Source organism: Aureobasidium subglaciale, assembly GCF_000721755.1.
Source record: "Aureobasidium subglaciale EXF-2481 unplaced genomic scaffold scaffold_3, whole genome shotgun sequence".
Taxonomy (NCBI): Eukaryota; Fungi; Ascomycota; class Dothideomycetes; order Dothideales; family Saccotheciaceae; genus Aureobasidium; species Aureobasidium subglaciale.
Window position 1 is genome coordinate 1,003,369 of NW_013566992.1, and position 17,978 is coordinate 1,021,346.

The following is a 17,978-nucleotide window of genomic DNA, read 5'->3' on the forward strand; positions in this document are numbered from 1 at the left end:
GCTCACACACAAGAACGAGAAAGATGAACTCCAGAAGATCTGAGATGAGAAGATGTTGTTCATGACGAAATGTGGAGAGGGGGTCTTGCTTTGATTGATACTCCTTCTTATTTGCTGTTTTCTGTGTTTCTTTACTATACTCATAATAGCGAGACTACATAGCTCTGTATCATAGCTTTATAATATTGTCTCCACTTCCCTTCATTTCTGTGCCGAGGCGAGGAACAAGTAGTACTTTCTTTAGCTCTTTCTGCTTCCATCTCCTTACTGTGTGTTTGGTACGGGATGATGATGATAATGATGATAATAATGATACTGATGACAATGATAATAAAATGATAATGATGATAGTCTAACTTCTATACTCTGTCAGTCTATATATTATATATATTTCATGAAAGTTGCAATGTCATTAACCGCATGTGCGCAATAGGGGGAACAGCAACACTAATGCACCTGAGCACCACCAGCATTTCCATCCAACCCACGTAATCCAAACACAGAAACCACAAGTCCTAGTCCTGACAAGCCGATACAACAGTATAAACCAGTTTGGTACTGCTTACTCTCGTCATGGCCCTTCTTCCCATCTACTGCATCTACGACAGCAGCAGCTAGTGCAAGGCTAACACCACTGCCGATCTGGAATGCCGTGTTGACCAAACCACCACATAGACTCTTTACATTCGCCGGCACGGAGCTTAGCATGATGTTTGTGATGCAAATGTAACAGATACTAACGCCTGTCACAACCATGATGGATGTAGGCAAGATGTATCTCCAGAAATTGGGGTCGGAAGCTGGCATCAAAGACGCCGGGATGGGTGAGAGTGTTGTAATCAACATTCCCAGCAGCATCAGATATCGCATATTCATATACTTCATCCACTTTGCCAAAACCATGTTTGTGGTGAATCCCGCAGCTCCCATGGGTAAAAAGCGCAGTGCTGTTGCGCCGGCAGAAAGTTTGGCTACTTGCTGTGCTTGTAGCACGACGTAGTAGATTACGGTTTGATAGCTTCCGTAGAGCACAAATCCTGCTATCCAGAGGGGAGCAAAGTTTTTGATCTTCCAGAGTGAGAGGGGCATGATGGGGTTGCTGACTTTCTTCTCCACATAGGCAAAGACGCAGATCATGATGACGGAAATTATGAGGAGGGCGATTATAAAGGCTTTGCTCCAGCCGTACTCGCCGCCGCTGGATAGGACGAAGGAGAGGAGGATTAAACCGCCTGTGCAGAGACCGGCACCTACAAAATCTAGCTTTGGTCGTGCTGTGCCTTCTTTGCGGTCTTTTGGGAGGAGGAGCCAGCCCATGATGCCTAGTGGTCCGGTTACGGTAACGGCGATGCGGAAGATGTAGCGCCAGCCTAGAGAGTCGGTTACAAAGCCGCCGAAGATGAGGCCTGCGCAGAAGCCCACTGCACCAGAAGCTCCAAACATGGTCAAGGCGACTATACGCTCGCTGGCGACAAAATGAGAACTGATGATGCCGATTGAGGATGGAACGGTCATTGCAGCACCAACACCCTGCAGAGCTCGGAAGATTGCTAATTGGATGAAAGAATTGCCAAAGCCGTTGGCAAGAGTCCAGACAGATAGCACACCCATGCCAATGGAGAAGACCTGCCTTTTGCCGTAACGATCTGCCAGTACGCCAGAGAAGAGCAAGAATCCTCCAAAAGTAAGTGTGTAAGCGGAGAGAAGCCATTGGAGATCTCCATTGGAGACATTAAACTCTGCCTGCACGGATGGAAGAGACAGATTAACAGCAGTCATGAAGATATTATCCATAAGCTGAGAGCCACATGTGATGAGTAGAATCATAAAGCCTCTCCAAGAGTAAATAGTACCAATATCCGGATAGGCTGTTTCTAACAGCAAAGGGCGAGCTTGAGTTGACTTTGGTGTTGCCCATCCTGGTGTTGATGCTCCAGCTGGAGTCTGCCATCCTGGTGTCGCATTTCCCGGAGTCGTCCAACCTGGTGTAGATGCTCCCGCAGGCGTTTGTGCTCCAATAGGTGTAGATGGAAACGAAGAGACGTCAGGCAAATCATGCCAATTCACTCTTTTGCTCTCTAAGTCTGGAAAGTAGGACGAGCCAGCTGAGATCGTAGCAGGAGTCGGCGCCTGTAACTCAGCACCAGGAACAACAGACCGACGGCGCGGTTGCTCCAGCATCTCCAGAGTCGTCCGTGTAGTCATTCTCCAGTTGTATACAAAGCGAAAAGAAAGTTTACCTTTGCAAAAGTCACCCTCACCTTGATTTTATAAGAACAAGGCAAGTCAAAAATCTCTGCTCTCCTTATCTCCTCACACCTACAGAAGATCTTTCGCCCATCACAAGTGATCTGACGTGCCAGAGTCTTAGACCATGACTGGCCACTCCGAGGCCATGAGTGGATCCTATGCCAACGCTTTTGATCTTCAAAGTGTGGGAGACAGCTGGAGATGTGTTTCCGGAGATGGAAGTCTTTTTCCGATCGTGTCAAGAACGGGAACTCTGTCCGAAAGAAAAAATTTCCAGATCCGGTTGCTGCTGTCGTTTCGCTGTGATATTTCCCTCTTTCTCTCTGGAGAATTGCTAACGTCTATTTAAACGACATACCTCGGATGGCATGGTGTTTTCTGATGAAGTGGTGGGCTTGAAAAAACTCACTGTTCTCTGCAGATAATTGTAGGCACTAAACATTGTGTTTCGTCACGGCCTTCACAACTGCAGTCCGTCCCCAACAGCAGCATTGATACTGGTACCTTCCGCGAAGAGTACGTGCGGGAAGCTCATGTCTATTTGTGGTAAGAATTTCGGAGATTCAGGATCGGAGTGTAGATGGATGACGAGGTCCCCCCAATTGAGGAAGACTGGTTATATAAGGTTAAGCCACAAAGCCTCTTCATCAACCAATACCAGCACAGCTGGCTCATCTTCATTGGTCTAGTGGTCATGATTTCCGCTTGTCAAGAGAAATCTCGTCAAGCGCGGGAGACCAGGGTTCGATTCCCTGATGGAGAGCATCGTTTTTTGCTTTTTGCGCGCCCAACCACAAGCGTTCTGCTGTGCTCTGGGAGTACCCTTTGCTGTTTGCATTGTCTTCCAACACACGACAATCACAAATCTACGTTTGTATTGGGAATTATCAATTGTGGTTCGGCTGCACATATCAACGCCACATGTCCGTCTTCGACGCATCCGCTTCATACAATTATCGGTACTATCTGCTTGCTGGACTGTACGTCGTTGTCATAGGCGGCGCTTTCCTGCGAATCTCGCGACAACCATATGCGAAGTCCATCAAGTGGGAGCAATACGAGACTGTGTTCAAGGGAACCACACTTCTGGCGGCGATTTCTGGATTTGCACTTTCTGGCCAGGTAAACAACAGAAGAAGCCAACCACACCACGATCCGACCAGAGATTGCTCCATTCGAACCCACCTGAGACCTTCAAAGCGGACAGTGGATGGTACCGGTGTGACTCGCTTGCTGTTCAACGCCATCAGCAACCCCTGTTGCTGTTACCTAGAAGCAATCAATAGAGGCAATTACCTAGTCGTAAGGCCGTCCAAAGCTGGGAAGATGATCGCTGGAAAATTTACCAAACGGCGCCGAGAGTCTGAGGATGTCCCCCCGTCACCGCGACAAAGAATCAAGTTCGACTCAACCAGAATAGAAGATCAACTCGCCGAGTTGGGAAGCAACACGTGGCCACCTGATACCTCAGACAACGTCCAAGATACTGCCAATCCTGTAGAGTAAAGCAATGCGACTGAAGAGTCTGCCGAAAATGCCATCCCAAGCACCGAGATCCCTCCCGCTGCTAATTCCCAGAAACTCTGCTGAAGAACAGCCACAGCCGGTCCCAGAGTTCCGCGCAGCATCTGATCATACTGCACATCTAATGACAGCAGCACATCCTCCTTCTACCAAGCTAGGTCAATTCTCCAGTCGGGCCGCTTAAAAACTTGCCGAAAACCGCTTTCCTCGGAAACGTCCATCCACTCACGAAAATTGCAAGACGGTCAGTGGTGGAATCACTGTTCGAAATGTCTGCCACTACTGTGACTAAGACTCCGGTCGCTGCCGCGGCTCTCTTTTCTCACTTGTTTGTCGCCGTGGTCTTCATATCACCAAGTGCGGACTTCGAGGATCAGTATGGTGAGAAGTGAGAGACTCTGGTGACGAGATACGAAGAAGCCACGAGGACCACTCTCGCTAGAGCAGATATTCTGCGGTCGGGTGATACGAATCACTTGGAGGTACTTGCATTTTTCATCGTGAGTTTCAAGACATTGTTACTATCGTGACACCGATACATCACGAATGGCACAACATCGAGCGCTCACTCCTCGGCAGCCCCGAGATCGTGACGTATCCACGGAAAATACTCACGCGAGAAATATTGAAGCTTCTAAATGGCGCCTGGAGGCGCCGCGAACGTGGACTCAGACGACAACAAGATACCCTGGCGAAGCGTGTGCGACCTACGTTCTTGGAACCTCTGCAGTTGAGCATGGCAGATATATACGGGCGAGAGTTTCCTGAAAACACTCGCGCGGTCACGGATCGAATACGAGGGAGCATGATGGGTGCAAAAGCAGAGTACAATCGGAGATTGCAAACAGAGCAGACACAAGCGATCAGCGATGATGAAGACGATTGTGCACACGACTGGCATTACTGGGATGAATTGCTGAGCATACATAGGCTTGAAACATATCCGACTCGTATGATGACTTATACGCCGTGGATATAGCCGGCTAATCTATAGGGCTTGTGCGGGTAAACATGGATCATGACGAAAGGACGTTTCTAGAGCAATAGGCGGTAGGTAAATCAAGCATCAGATAGAATCATGCACGGTTTCAGCAGCTGCACCGTTCCTGCAAGCTCAGTGAGCAGGCGACTGATCGGTCTAAAGTATGTAGGTAGTAAACAAGACAAGATCGGGCCGCGGGACAGAGTCCTGAGCGTTATGCAACAAAAAGTGACAGATAGGAGAACCGATATTAGCAGGATGGTAACAGACGGAGCAAAAAGGCAGGATGTGTCGGCAAGCGACGTTGAGCAAAGAAGAGAAAGAGGGGAGGTTGCCGGTGGTCAGGCTTGGCGGCTCTAGACTAGCCGGATTGGGGTTTGATTGGAAAGTGACAGAAACGCGGCAGAGTGGAGGAATTCTTGGTGTAGCAATCAGAGCAAGGCAGAGCTGGGGGTTCAGATGACAGTAGAGGCTCACAGAGGATGAAAAGGACAGGCCGAAAAAAGCAAAGCTTACAGTGAGCCTTGTTTATAGAGCATGTATTGTTTGGGTGGGCTTGGGGTGGTCACAAAGCCAATCGGCAGGATGCAGGACTCGCAGGAGGTTGTGAAGCTGGACGGCCGTCGTATCGACATGCAATGCTAACGCTGACAATCAACTTCTCGTCCACCTGAAAACACGCCATTCTCTGACTACCCATCTGCTTCTCCCACATTTACTTGACACGACCTCTACCACAGCACATCCGACATACAGGAACATTACAAGACAGCAAGCTCCAACGTCTTGCTGGCACGATGAAGGCAGCTCCTCTGCTGGTGTCATGGCACGACGAAAACACACCAATCTACTCTGCACATTTCGAACCGCACGGCAAGGGCAGACTAGCGACAGCAGGCGGTGACAACAATGTCCGAGTATGTCACAGTATCACACGATGGTTCAGAAGAGACACTGACAAGCAGCAGCTCTGGAAAATTGACGGAAGCGGAGACGACAGAAGCGTGACATACTTGTCGACGCTGGCCAAACACACACAAGCTGTCAACGTAGTACGATGGTGTCCCAAGGGTATGGCCATACTGTTCTCCCCCCCATCATCAACAAGCAGGCTAACGATCGAGCAGGTGAAATGCTCGCATCGGCGGGAGACGACGGAAACATTCTGCTCTGGGTTCCGGCCGAGAATGCAGCGTTGCATGCCAACAACTTTGGAGAAGACAAACTAGAAGACAAGGAGACATGGCGGACAAAAACAATGTGTCGGTCGACGGGATCGGAAATATATGATCTGGCTTGGTCCCCAGACGGCGTCTTCTTCATCACGGGCAGCATGGACAATGTGGCCCGCATCTACAATGCCCAGACCGGTATGCGAGACATGCACCGCCATGCAGAGCACCACGACTGACAGACAACAGGCTCGGTGATTCGCCAAGTCGCAGAACACAACCACTACGTCCAAGGCGTCGCATGGGACCCGCTAAACGAATACATCGCAACCCAGTCGAGCGACCGCTCCGTCCACGTCTACACACTCAAGACCAAGGATGGCTCCTGCAGTCTCACCAACCACAACAAGATCAGCAAGATGGATATGCCGTCCCGCCGCGTCTCACAAAGCAGCCCTGCTCCGCCAGACTTCCGTGGTCGCGCCTCGTTTGTCGGCAACGAGTCTCCCGCTCCCAGCGCTCCCGGCACTCCTCTATCGCTCGCCCTGCCCATGAACCCGCCACAGACCACCCACAGTCGCCGATCCTCGTTCGGTTCCGTCTCCGTCTCGGGCCAATCCATGCGCCGCTCCGTCTCGCCCAGTCCGTCCATGCCTCTACCCGCCGTTATGCCCTCAGCTTCTCCCAGCATTGGAGGCGGCCTGAACATGCCTGCCCGCAGCACTGGCATGTACGCCAATGAGACCTTCACATCCTTCTTCCGCCGCTTGACCTTCGCTCCCGATGGAAGTCTGCTCTTTACACCCGCTGGCCAACACAAGGAAGCCCATGCTCCTACGACAGAGCCGAACAAGACAGATGACGTGGTCAACATGACTTATATCTACACAAGAGCCGGACTCAACAAGCCGCCTGTCGCAAAGTTGCCTGGCCACAAGAAGCCTTCGCTGGCCGTCAAATGCTCGCCCATCTTCTACACTCTCCGCGCTTCCCCGGTCCCGACGAAAGACATTACAATCGACACACACATGGAAGATGAGATTCCTCTTCTCCCCGAGCCTGTTGTGCCTGCCAGATCCATCTCTGCTATGGAGCCTCCGCCAATCGTTCCTTCTCCGGCACCAAGCCACGCCCATCCAGCTCCCATCAACGAAGATGGCTCGCCTGCACAGACTCCTTTCAATGGACCCCCGCCAGTCTTTGATCTGCCATACCGGATAGTCTACGCCGTCGCTACTCAAGATTCTGTCCACGTCTACGACACCCAGCAGTCCAAGCCGCTATGCGTTGTCAGCAACCTGCATTACGCCACTTTCACCGACTTGACCTGGTAAGCTGACCATGCATCTTCTCAGCTCTTTCCACATGCTAATCTTACTGCAGGTCAAACGATGGCAACACACTACTCATTACATCGTCCGACGGCTTCTGCTCCAGTCTGAACTTCCAGCCTGGCGAACTCGGTGTATCATACCAACACCCGCCCATTCCTCGCCATGTACCTTCCATGATCAACACCGCCGGATCTCCCTCCACCACAGCCGCATCTCCAGCATCAACCCCCATCACAGCATCCATGCCTCAATTAATGCGTAATCCATCATCTCAAGGCCACGGAGCACCATCACCATCACTCTTCACTATGCCAGGCAGCCCGGCTAGAAGCATGTCCACAGTCAGTGTCGCCGGCAGTATGGCAGCTCCCGAAACTTCCGCCGACACACCCGAGATGAGCAGTGTACCCAGTCTCACAGCCGCTAGCTCCGGCACCAACATGATTGGCGGGATGCCCATGTATACACCACCTCAGACTCCTGGCTATGTGGCTGCTACACCTGTCATGCATGCTGCTGTGCCTGTCTCCTCCGCGGCAAACGCGTCTAATAAGCGTGATCATGAGGGAGGGGAGGAGGCTTCTAGGGATAAGAGAAGGAGAATCGCACCTACGCTTATCTCAGATACCTGAGTATGAGTGTGAAGAAACATGGGAAGCAATTGGGAATGAATATCACGGGGATTAGGCAATCATGGCGTTTTTCTTTTTGAGATTAGAGCATAATTTCTTTCTCATGACAAAGGGGGATACCAAATATTTCTCAAGCGGGTGTAGAACGGGAGACAAAACAGGCGTTCTCCTTTTTTTTCTTTTTTTTTCTTTTTCTTCTTCTTCTTTTGGAGCATGAGACGCTTTCGTTTCTTGTCGTTAAGCATCTTTCTATATCCCATGGCTTAACTTTGATCCTTGTCTCTCCGCATAAAGCACTTTTTGTATCCAAAAACAAAAAACAGAAAGCTTTTTTTTTCTTGTCTTGTTCTTTTTCGATTTTAGCACTTTGAATCCCCTTGACGGTCCTTGACGGTTGTGTGGGTTCTTGGAAATGTGATTAAAATTCTTCTTTTCCTATATATATATATTCATATCCCCCTGAATTTTTTTAATTTTTGTTTTATCCCCCCCCCCAAAACAAATGCTTCAAGAACGAGAGCTTGCTTCTGTCGTGCTTTCGTGAAAAAAGCTGGAGGAGACGAGATGTTTTTTCTTATCCCCCTCTGTTTACCATACTTGACAAGGGGCGTGTTGAGTAGCCTGAATGGCTAAAAGGAGGAGTTTTGCTGAATGGAGCGTCAAGATGATGGGAGTTGGGTCAATACTGATAGAGAAGGGTTCTGCTACTTTTCTTTTGGTAACAGTAGCTACAAACTCGCAGCCTCTCAGCTTGAGAAAGGACGAAAAGAGCCTTTCCATGACCCATTTCTCGAAACCGCTCGCACATCCAAGACACGCACATGTGACTGATTTGGTATCTGATCTGGAGGCAAATACGCATCACCAGTGGCAGACTCTATCCGTAAGTCGTTTGTGCTCAAGGAGCTGAGAGTCTTGATAAAATTTCCAGATAGATTGCGCATGTACGAATGGGCATAATCGTCACTGAATTGTAGATCAAGGTAGAGTTTCAGTTGCTTCAAGTCGAGGAAATTTGGTGATGGAAGATCAATCCGATTGTCGATTGTCAAGATTGACATGAATTTAAACGTCTGAAGATGAGGGTGGCTGTTTGAGAAAGCGACGATACCAGAGAGTGCGACTGGACACTCTAGGTTGATCTCTAGATGTTTCAGATGTGAAAAGCTGTTCATCCACTGGACAAAAAGATCGTCCGTTAGCCATGGTGCAGTAAGATTGATACCAGAAGGTTGAATGATCAATGAGTGTAAATTGCTCAGAGCCGACAAAGCAAATATATCCTCAGATGTGGCTTGCCAGTCCTTTGGTCCGGGCATGTATCTACTATCGGAGGTCCAGCGTGAATAAGGAACAGCTCCAATGACTAGGTTCAGATAAGTCAGGTTTTTGAGACGGCTTAAACTTGGGCATATGTGATGTGCCGGATCATCGACCCAAAGCTGGAGTGTCGTGAGTGATTGCATCGACAGGGAGACGAAATCAGAAATCGGCGACATTTGACCCTTGATCGCCAGAGATTGCAGATTCTGAAAAGGAGTATCACGGCCCTGAAGGACCTTGTCTACCACATCATCCTGCAAGTCCTGATCCAATCGAAGATGCCTGAGGTCGGTGAGATCAGCAAGACGACTCAGCAACATGTACATGAAGTTCTGATCTCCACTGCTGTCACGCAACTCGAACTTGCGTAAGGAACCACAAGCATCCAGAAAATTGAAAAGGTCATGTGACAGAGCTGCTGTGTCGACCTGCGATAGAACCAGCTCCTCGAACTGTCGAGCTATGAGAGGCTGTATGCCAGCTACTGCAGCACAGACGAGAGAAGTAGGAAGACGATTGCCAATGGTGAGACGTCTAATTTGCTGACAGCCTCTGATGAATCGTGAGAAAGACTCTGGATCAGCAGGATCTAGATTAGGCTTTGCAATCACGCTACGATCTAAGCAGTCTCTGGAAGGAGCGATTTGTAACTCGTGTAGATTAGGACAAAGCTTAACCATCTGGTCGAGTTCACGGCGAGTCGAGTTAAAGGTGCCGTGGAACTGCACAAACTTCAAGTTTGGTTGCAGGAAAGGTAATATGCCAGTATGAGGACCTCGTAGTTTTAAGTAAGTCAAGCTCGAGAATTTCAGGTTCTCGATCAAGTCAAAATAAAGTCTTGCAGAATGGAGATCTAGGATGCGTATCTTGCTGACATACAGCTGCCGCCTCTCCTCATCGAAGCCCATCTGAGCAAATGTAGATTCCAAGTTGGACAAGTGACTCCATAGAATATCTGCGCAGTGGTGGAACCAGAAGGAGTTTACCCTCATTGGCGAGAGCAGACGTTTTCTGTCGTCCAAAGTCAAATTCGTCTTATCGACAACAAGATGATCGAGGATGTTCTGCTGGAGCTCGCGTGGCAGGTGCGGGAAGGAGGCCATGACTGCAGTGCGATCATCATAAGATGCAGCATGTGTCGACTACACTCTATTTTGATCGTACCTGTCCACACACGATGTGTTCTGTGAGTAGGAAGGAAGAAGGTATGGCTCCTGCTCAGGTGGAGGTGGGAATTAAGGCGGAGTTTAGGCCGGCCAGAAGGGTCTGTGCACGTGCCGACGGGGATTGTTTGTGTACAAAAGTAAACACAGGAAGCTCTTGATGAAGTCGCAACAATTCGCCCATTGCTAACCCACACAGTATTTCGACCAGACACCAGAGACAACCATGGTAGCCACACGAGCTATGGCGGCCAAAAAGGCGCCCGACGTCAATGACGACAAGGAGAACGGCAGCCAGTTGGCTCTGCGCAAGAAGCCTGTCCGCCGCGCTACTGCAAAGGCCACAACTACATCAACAAAAGCCTCTACTGCCACAAAATCCACCGAGCAACCAGCTACTACCATATCGACAAGGACGACATCTGCACCGCCAACAAGAGCAGCAGTAGCGCGCCCGAAACGTCAAACACGCGCCGCCGCAGCACCGACATCAGAACCGATACTCGAGCCCGTTCCTAAGAAGACCTCTACAACCCGACGAAAGCCTGCACTTCCAGAAGTCGCAAGGGGAAAAAACTTGAGGTCGCAGAAATGCGAACTTGAGCCAGAGGTCGAAGCAGAGGCCGAGTCCGAAGCAAAAGAAGAGCAAGAGGATGACGCCAAAGACATCTCTCAACCACCAGTCTCAAAAGCTCAGATCAAGCCATCTAAAAAGGCTCGAAAGAGTATTGAGTCCGAGGCTGAACGAGAGTCGGCGTTAGAGCCAGAGCCGGAAGTCGAGCCAGAAGTCGAAGCACAACCCGAGCCGGCGGCAGTGGTACGGTCAGACAGCGATGTGGAGGTCGAGGAACAAGAGGAAAGCGTACACACAGCTACGCCAAAGCCGAACAATGGAACAAGCCACCAAGTCCGGAACTTCGAAAGTGGTCAAGAGACTGGACATGTTCGAGGCCAAGATGCGGAAGACGAAGAGCAAGGGAACAAGGAGAAGGATTCTTCCGACGATGAGATATGCGGACCCAAGACGCCGATGCGTCGTGCTACCAGGAGTCAGAAGGCATCACGACAAGAGGACACTTTCTCGGCAAGCACACACAAGCACAAAACCCTACAAACTCCTGCACGTCGTCTGCTTGGCCACAGAGCCACTCAAGGTACTCCCCAGACTCAACGACTCCCGCAAAACACTACGCAAGCCGCATCGCCCCCTCGTCCTATGACTGTAGCTAGGGCTGCGAACAAGCTGATGGTTTTCCGTCCCCTGAAGCAGCAAACCCCACGCCCTACTCCGCTGCCAATCATCACCGTCAACGTCTTGGACACTCTGGCAGCCGGAGAGGAGACTCAAGACGAAACGGAATCAGAGCTAGAAGAGTCGAGCGCTGATGAACTCGATGCTCAATTGGAGAGTTGCCATGATGACGACATCATGATTATGCCCACCCCGGCTCGTACCATCAGATTTGAAAGTGTGGAATCTGACTCGGAAGACGAACTTGCTGCTGCTGCCAACCTTCTGGGCGAAGACGACGAGCCTGACGAAGACACCATTGTGGAAGAGGATAACAACAAGGAGTCAGACTACATCGATCTTCCACAAGACGCGGCTGATGCCTCTTCGGAGGAATCAGATAGCGCTACAGAAGAAACTCAAGTCGACGACAGCATTCTACCTCAACCACACTTCTCGGCCGAATTTACCACATCTCTACCTTCGTCACCAATCTCTGTCGCTGCGAGTGTCGCACAAATCGACGTCGAGGACTCGGAACTGCTTTCATCACCTGCACCTTCGACCCCCGCCTCTGTCATACACCGTGACTTTGCGGACGTAGATTCACCTAGCGAGAACACGCCACCGGCATCAAGACTTTCTCTCGATGATAATGATCTCCTCTCCTTGATCGAAGACGAAGGAGCAACCACACCAAATGTCAACTCGCGTGTGTCATTCTCAAACACCACAGCCAAGATGTTGAAGACCCCTCGCATGCAGTTTGCTCTCGGTGGTCTTGACGCGAACGAGATTGATGACAGTCCATCTGTCACTGTGACCGAACCGGTGCAGAATGAAGACGACGTGACTATGACAGTCAATCCCTCTCAACTAGAAGTCGATGAGCACGGTATCAAGTTGTCTTCCAACCTCGAGAACGCTGCCGCGATTCCTACTCCATATCTCGCAACACCAGCCGCCCGCGAGAGGTTGAGCATGGGTCTGTCTAAAGAACGTATGAGTCTTCTCAAGGACGATATCTTCGACCTGGTCAACTTTGACCAAGCTTCGCCTGCCAAGGAGGATGTCGATACGCCTATCCTTGATTTGCAGCATATTGAAGCAGATCCCATGGAGCTGTCAACTCCCGGATACAGTTCTCGTCGTCAGTCTTATCTCCCTCAGAACGACTTGACACGGATTGAGCAAACTGGTAGCGCACGAAGATCGTCTCTAGCGCCACCGGTATCTCCGAGCTACGCAAGGTCCATGTTTGCATTCGACTCTCGTCGAAAATCTCTTCCTGCGGCTGGTTTGCATACCCCATCAACTGGCGACCTGCGACCTCGAACCGCCGAGACTTCTATCAAGCCGACTACCAGTGTGTCTTTCGCTAAGCTGTGGGCCAGTAAGCAAAGAAGATCTTCGGTTCGCAAATCCTTGCTCGAACACACGATCCCGGACTTGGCCGAGATGCATTCTTTTGTTCCAAAAGAGCAGTCAAACGCCCGCAAACGGGATTCCATGTCTTCTCAAAGCCGTCTCAGCACGATCGAACATGTTCAAGCGCAATCATTTTCCCCTCACGTGCCGTTTTCTGGCGCGAAGCCTAGAAGGCATACCCCTAGTTCTTCTTACAAAGTACGAAGTGTGGCTCGCAGTCCATTAAAGACTCGCAGTAGTAGTCGTAGCCCGGTGAAGTTCCGTGGCAGCAGTCGTAGCCCAATGAAGCTCCGTGACGCCAGCCGTAGTCCGGTGAAGCGCCTAAGAGAAGCACCGCGCACGCCCATGAAGACGCCACTGAAGGCCGCCGGGTTGGCAACACCAGCCGTTTACCCAATGACACCTCATCCAATGCAGCCTCTGAAAGCTGTTACAGCATTGGTTGAGGTCTTCACTCTCGACGGATCATCTGCTTCAGGCCCTTTCATCGCCCTTCTCCAGGGCCTGGGCGCCCGCACTACCAAGACCTGGTCTGATCGTGTCACTCATGTCATCTTCAAAGATGGCTCGCCGGCTACACTGCAAAAAGTGCGTCTCGGCAATAAAAATCCCAACAGCAAGAAGGTCTTCTGTGTCAACTCCCGCTGGGTAACAGACTGTGAGCGCAGTGGCACCCGTATGGATGAACAAGCAGACATTTACACTGTTGACCTCAACGAGGTGCCTCGCGGCGGTCGCAGAAGGAGAAAGTCGATGGAGCCTGCTGCGCTCAGGAATGTGGATGGTAACATCGTCCACAGCAACACTAGCAGTGCAAACAGCAGTGCCAATCGAAAGAGTGTCAGCTCGAGACAGAGTATCACCGGTGGTCGACAGAGTATCAACCTCGTCAAAACCAATAAAAGTCTTGCTAGAGTGTCTCTAGCATCCAGTTTCTGGGGCGATGACTCTCCGGTCAAGAAGACTCCTGGTCGCAAACAAGCCAGAGACTCATGGGATGATGACGAGGAAATGGCAGATGCTTTCTTTGATGAACCGACTGCCAAGTTTGATGTTTCTGCTTCGTTGGGTGTTAGGGGAGCTAGTCTCGAGGCAGGTCAGATGACGGCACCTGTTGATAGAGTCAGGAAGTTGAGGATCAGGGATGAGGATAACAGACGTTTGACCTTCATGGGAGGACGAGAGTAGATGTCATGAGCAGGCGAGATATCACGAAGTTATGATTGGTACTGCATTGGTTGGTGAGATTGGTTAGTTTTTTGGGGTTTTACGCTTTTCTGATGTCGTTGTCTTTTCTCGCGCTTACACCTACGATACCAAATTGTCGACATTCGAATCATTATACCTCTATTCATTTTGAACGGGTCCCGAGTATCGGCAGATCGTGAAACCATAGTGTGATACTGATTCGAAGATGGTATTAGCATTAACTCTGTTGTCTCATGTTCTCATTGCTGTCATGGTACTCATCACTGCGTCTCGCCAGCTGCTATATCTGGGCCAGGTGTATCAATGACTTTAGCTCCCACCATGCCTTGCACAATATTCCTCTCAAGTAGTGAACCAAGCCCTCATAGCTTTGACTGGATCTGCATCATTGCTCTTCAGTAATTCTGTCGCTTTGACCCTCGACACATCCAAATTGTCGGCCTGGCAAAGACATTAGCATTTGCACCCCTCTCTCATGTCACCTGCTTCCGAAACTCACCAACAATACCACATCAGCCATATCAACCTTTAAATTCTTGACATCTGGTTTGAAGCTGTCTTTGAGATCGAGGTTCTTCATTGCTTTGCCTAGCGCTGCTGTTGATGTTGTGGTAGAAGAGCTGTTGTGTGTCGACGACAGGAATTCCAGTGCTGCGGTCTCGGGCTTTGCAACACCAGGGATAGCAGAGGCTGCCTGATCACCCTCTTGAATTTGAGGAGGCTGTGGTTCCGCCATTATAATTTTCTTGTTGTTTGTTGTTTAGTGGGTTTGCGGTTCAACATGATTGATTGTTCACTCGGGTGTTTTATACCTCAAGCGATGACGTAAATTGTGAGAAAAGGCTTGGCGAACTTATCGGAGAATCGGGGTTTAGGGCACGTTTGGTGTCAATAATTTGCGAAATGCACGCCCTGCGGTCAAGAGTCGTGTCGCGCCTTTTTGAGTCACTGGAGACTTAGTCGAGTACACTTGGGAGTAACATCCTGCTGGACATCGGTTTTCTCTGTCTTTCGTCAACAAGTTTCTCGGGTTTCTTGAATCGAGGTAGGTTGCGATCTTCTCACTTTCTGCTCATCTATTTGCGAGGTTCACACTCTGCTGGAAATTCTTTTTTGTGGTCTTGGGATTTTATTGTCACGCGTTTCCGTCAATATCGAACAAGAGGCGTCATACTTGGATCCCCTGTATCTTACCACTGTCCATTGGATGTGATGGGTCGAAGATACTATGGTGTTTCTTCAATACTACATCCCTCTTGTATAGAGCGTTGCGCAATGTCATCATACTAATCATTTCTTCAGAACCGCAATTCATCAAGATCTTACATCTACATTATGGCAGCCAACAACGACTGGACACCGACGTGTTGGTCGTATCATGTATACCACAGTTTCCAGGACTGACACAATTATAGCTTGGCGCTCAAAGCCCATCAAGCAAGAGGTTGTCTATGATGATCAACTTGCAGTCAACAAGGCTGTGACTAAACTCACCAATCTACCTCCTCTGGTTACAGCTCACGAAATCTGGAAACTTCGTGCCTCATTGCGGGATGTAGCACTCGGCAAGGCTTTCCTGCTGCAGGGTGGTGACTGTGCCGAACTCTTCTCCTACTGCAATGCCAGCTCTATCGACAGCAAGACCAAGCTGCTATTGCAGATGTCTCTCGTTCTCATCTATGGTGCTAATAAGCCTGTCGTTCGTATCGCACGTATGGCTGGTCAGTACGCCAAGCCCAGATCTTCACCCATGGAAAGTCAACCAGATGGCTCAAAGATCCCTTCCTTCCGTGGTGACATCTTAAACGGCTACCCTGCCGAGGAAAGAGCCATCGATCCTGGACGTCTCGTCGAGGCCTACTTCCACTCTGCCGCAACTCTGAACTACCTTCGCGCTCAACTGGCCTCTGGAGTCGCTGACCTGCACAACCCCCTAGACTGGAACTTGGGTCACGTGGCCGACCCCGACCTAGCAGAGCGCTACCACAAGATCGTAGACTCGATTGCCGAGTCTCTTCGCTTCATGCGCACAATCGGCGCAGACACCGCCGGACAACTCCAAACCGTCGACCTCTACACTTCCCATGAAGGCCTGCTACTCGAGTACGAAAGCGCAATGACCAGAGAACTCCGCCATCCCCTCAACAAATTCTCTGCTTGTGCCGGAACTTCTGCTTCTGTGGCACGTAGCAGTATCAGTGATTCCGAAGACGACGAAGATGAAACGGGTCATTACAACACTTCTGCCCATTTCCTGTGGGTAGGCGACCGTACTCGTCAGCCTGATCACGCTCACATCGAATACTTCCGCGGCATCATAAACCCCATCGGCATCAAAGTAGGACCTACAACTTCCGTCACCGACCTCTGCGAACTCCTCGACATTGTGAATCCAAACAAGGAAATTGGAAAAGTGACCTTGATCACTAGATATGGTGAAGCCAAAGTCTCAGACTTGTTACCTACACACATCAAAGCAGTTCGACAAAGTGGCCACATTGTGGTTTGGCAATGCGATCCCATGCATGGAAATACTCGCTCCACGGCTACGGGCATCAAGACTAGATCTTTCGGCGCCGTGTTTAATGAGTTGGAAGCGTCTTTGCGCATTCACCGTGCTTTGGGTAGTGTCCTAGGCGGTGTGCATCTAGAACTCACAGGCGACGCAGTAACCGAATGCACGGGTGGTAGTGTAGGCTTGGAAGACGAAGATTTAGGAAGCAGATACGAAACTTTCTGCGACCCTAGGTTGAATGAGAAACAGGCTCTCGAGTTGGCCTTTTTGATTGCCGGGTTCCAGAGAAAGGGTAGATCTAGTGTTGCTGTTTGAGCATGTCCCGTTTGGAAAAGTTTTGGGGGGTCCATGACAAATGAGGCGGGTGGGAAAAAGAAAAGGTTTGTTTTTTCTTCTCTTGGATGGAAATGAAAGTCGAGGGTGTGAGATTATATAATATAGTACCACAAGGCCTTCTCCCCTTCTCTATACACATCGCGTTTTACCGCTTTTGCATCGATGCCAATTCTCTTTAACAAGACAGCACCATACAGTGGACATAATAACAAAGCAATATCGACAAAAACACCCGCACCCATGATCTTCTGACTTTGCAAAAAGCCTCCCCCCAAATCCGAGCTATACATGACAGAAAGAAACCAGTCCAAAGGAAGAAAAAAATCTTCGGAGATGTGAGAAACGTCCTGATTCGATTTTCGAAAAGTAAAAAAAGACACGCCCAGATACAAGAAAACGAACAAGTTTGTTCGAAGGGGGCCATCATAAGAAATTCATGCTTGGAATTTATCAAAGCTCTCCGATCGTTATAGAGGAAGTGGGACGACATCACACAACAGCCATATTGCCCTTGCTCCACACACATCCTTCAGATCTCATTAGCTCCTTCTGCTCACAATGATTCAGAAATTCAAAGAAATTACAGGTTTTCGTCGCGGAAAAAAAAGTCTACGTCCACATCTTATAAACTCGTGCTTGATACAAAGTCACTTTGAACTTCCAAAAACAAGCAATCATGATTACAACAATTTTACAACGCCTCGGCAATGTTCAGGTGAAGAAGAGAAGAAGATTTGTTATAATGAAAAAAAGTGTCCGACTAATACATTTGAATGGCGGAAAAAGAAAAAAAAAGGCTTTTCTCTACCCTCATGCTTCTTTGACCCTTCCAACCCCCCTTCCCAGCAGTCTTCCCAAGAATTCAATGCCATGCCAAAG

General features: G+C 49.7%; 7 protein-coding genes across 7 annotated transcripts; 4 read left to right on the plus strand and 3 right to left on the minus strand.

Moving 5' to 3' along the window:
- Positions 1-350: 350 nt before the first annotated feature.
- Positions 351-2,295, minus strand: AUEXF2481DRAFT_37048 (uncharacterized protein). Its single transcript, XM_013491435.1, has one exon. The coding sequence runs from the start codon at positions 2,203-2,205 to the stop codon at positions 448-450; it is 1,758 nt and encodes a 585-aa protein (XP_013346889.1). The 5' UTR covers positions 2,206-2,295; the 3' UTR covers positions 351-447.
- An 876-nt stretch (positions 2,296-3,171) lies between these two features.
- On the plus strand, positions 3,172-3,756 carry AUEXF2481DRAFT_26899 (uncharacterized protein; the record flags this gene model as incomplete). Its single annotated transcript, XM_013491311.1, has 1 exon — positions 3,172-3,756. The coding sequence occupies one exon, from the start codon at positions 3,172-3,174 to the stop codon at positions 3,754-3,756; it is 585 nt and encodes a 194-aa protein (XP_013346765.1).
- Positions 3,757-5,553: 1,797 nt separating this feature from the next.
- AUEXF2481DRAFT_2468 (uncharacterized protein) lies at positions 5,554-7,894 on the plus strand (the record flags this gene model as incomplete). The annotated part of the gene is made up of 5 exons (XM_013491218.1): positions 5,554-5,673; positions 5,725-5,827; positions 5,884-6,126; positions 6,178-7,258; positions 7,312-7,894. 5 exons carry the CDS (start codon positions 5,554-5,556, stop codon positions 7,892-7,894), a joined length of 2,130 nt encoding a protein of 709 aa, XP_013346672.1.
- Positions 7,895-8,640: 746 nt separating this feature from the next.
- AUEXF2481DRAFT_86484 (uncharacterized protein) lies at positions 8,641-10,320 on the minus strand (the record flags this gene model as incomplete). The annotated part of the gene is made up of 1 exon (XM_013491541.1): positions 8,641-10,320. One exon carries the CDS (start codon positions 10,318-10,320, stop codon positions 8,641-8,643), a length of 1,680 nt encoding a protein of 559 aa, XP_013346995.1.
- Positions 10,321-10,493: 173 nt separating this feature from the next.
- On the plus strand, positions 10,494-14,589 carry AUEXF2481DRAFT_37052 (uncharacterized protein). The gene is made up of 4 exons (XM_013491436.1): positions 10,494-14,099; positions 14,206-14,268; positions 14,346-14,442; positions 14,506-14,589. Exons 1-3 carry the CDS (start codon positions 10,607-10,609, stop codon positions 14,438-14,440), a joined length of 3,651 nt encoding a protein of 1,216 aa, XP_013346890.1. The 5' UTR covers positions 10,494-10,606; the 3' UTR covers positions 14,441-14,442; positions 14,506-14,589.
- AUEXF2481DRAFT_37056 (uncharacterized protein) lies at positions 14,506-15,023 on the minus strand. Its single transcript, XM_013491437.1, has 2 exons — positions 14,748-15,023; positions 14,506-14,689 (listed from the first exon to the last, which is right to left on the minus strand). The coding sequence occupies exons 1-2, from the start codon at positions 14,982-14,984 to the stop codon at positions 14,591-14,593; spliced, it is 336 nt and encodes a 111-aa protein (XP_013346891.1). The 5' UTR covers positions 14,985-15,023; the 3' UTR covers positions 14,506-14,590.
- A 560-nt stretch (positions 15,024-15,583) lies between these two features.
- On the plus strand, positions 15,584-17,078 carry AUEXF2481DRAFT_46125 (uncharacterized protein; the record flags this gene model as incomplete). Its single annotated transcript, XM_013491471.1, has 2 exons — positions 15,584-15,614; positions 15,664-17,078. The coding sequence occupies 2 exons, from the start codon at positions 15,584-15,586 to the stop codon at positions 17,076-17,078; spliced, it is 1,446 nt and encodes a 481-aa protein (XP_013346925.1).
- Between the last annotated feature and the right edge of the window lie 900 nt (positions 17,079-17,978).

Bases quoted from the DNA above. Each gene is read 5' to 3' on its own strand.
- AUEXF2481DRAFT_37056 (XM_013491437.1), bottom strand. From the start codon at position 14,984: ATGGCGGAACCACAGCCTCCTCAAATTCAAGAGGGTGATCAGGCAGCC. The intron at 14,690-14,747 runs GTGAGTTTCGGA...TGTCTTTGCCAG, and splicing joins TGGCTGATGTGGTATTGTTG to GCCGACAATTTGGATGTGTC.
- AUEXF2481DRAFT_37048 (XM_013491435.1), bottom strand. From the start codon at position 2,205: ATGACTACACGGACGACTCTGGAGATGCTGGAGCAACCGCGCCGTCGG.
- AUEXF2481DRAFT_37052 (XM_013491436.1), top strand. From the start codon at position 10,607: ATGGTAGCCACACGAGCTATGGCGGCCAAAAAGGCGCCCGACGTCAAT. The intron at 14,100-14,205 runs CTTCGTTGGGTG...CAGACGTTTGAC, and splicing joins TGCCAAGTTTGATGTTTCTG to CTTCATGGGAGGACGAGAGT. The intron at 14,269-14,345 runs CTGCATTGGTTG...TCTCGCGCTTAC, and splicing joins TCACGAAGTTATGATTGGTA to ACCTACGATACCAAATTGTC.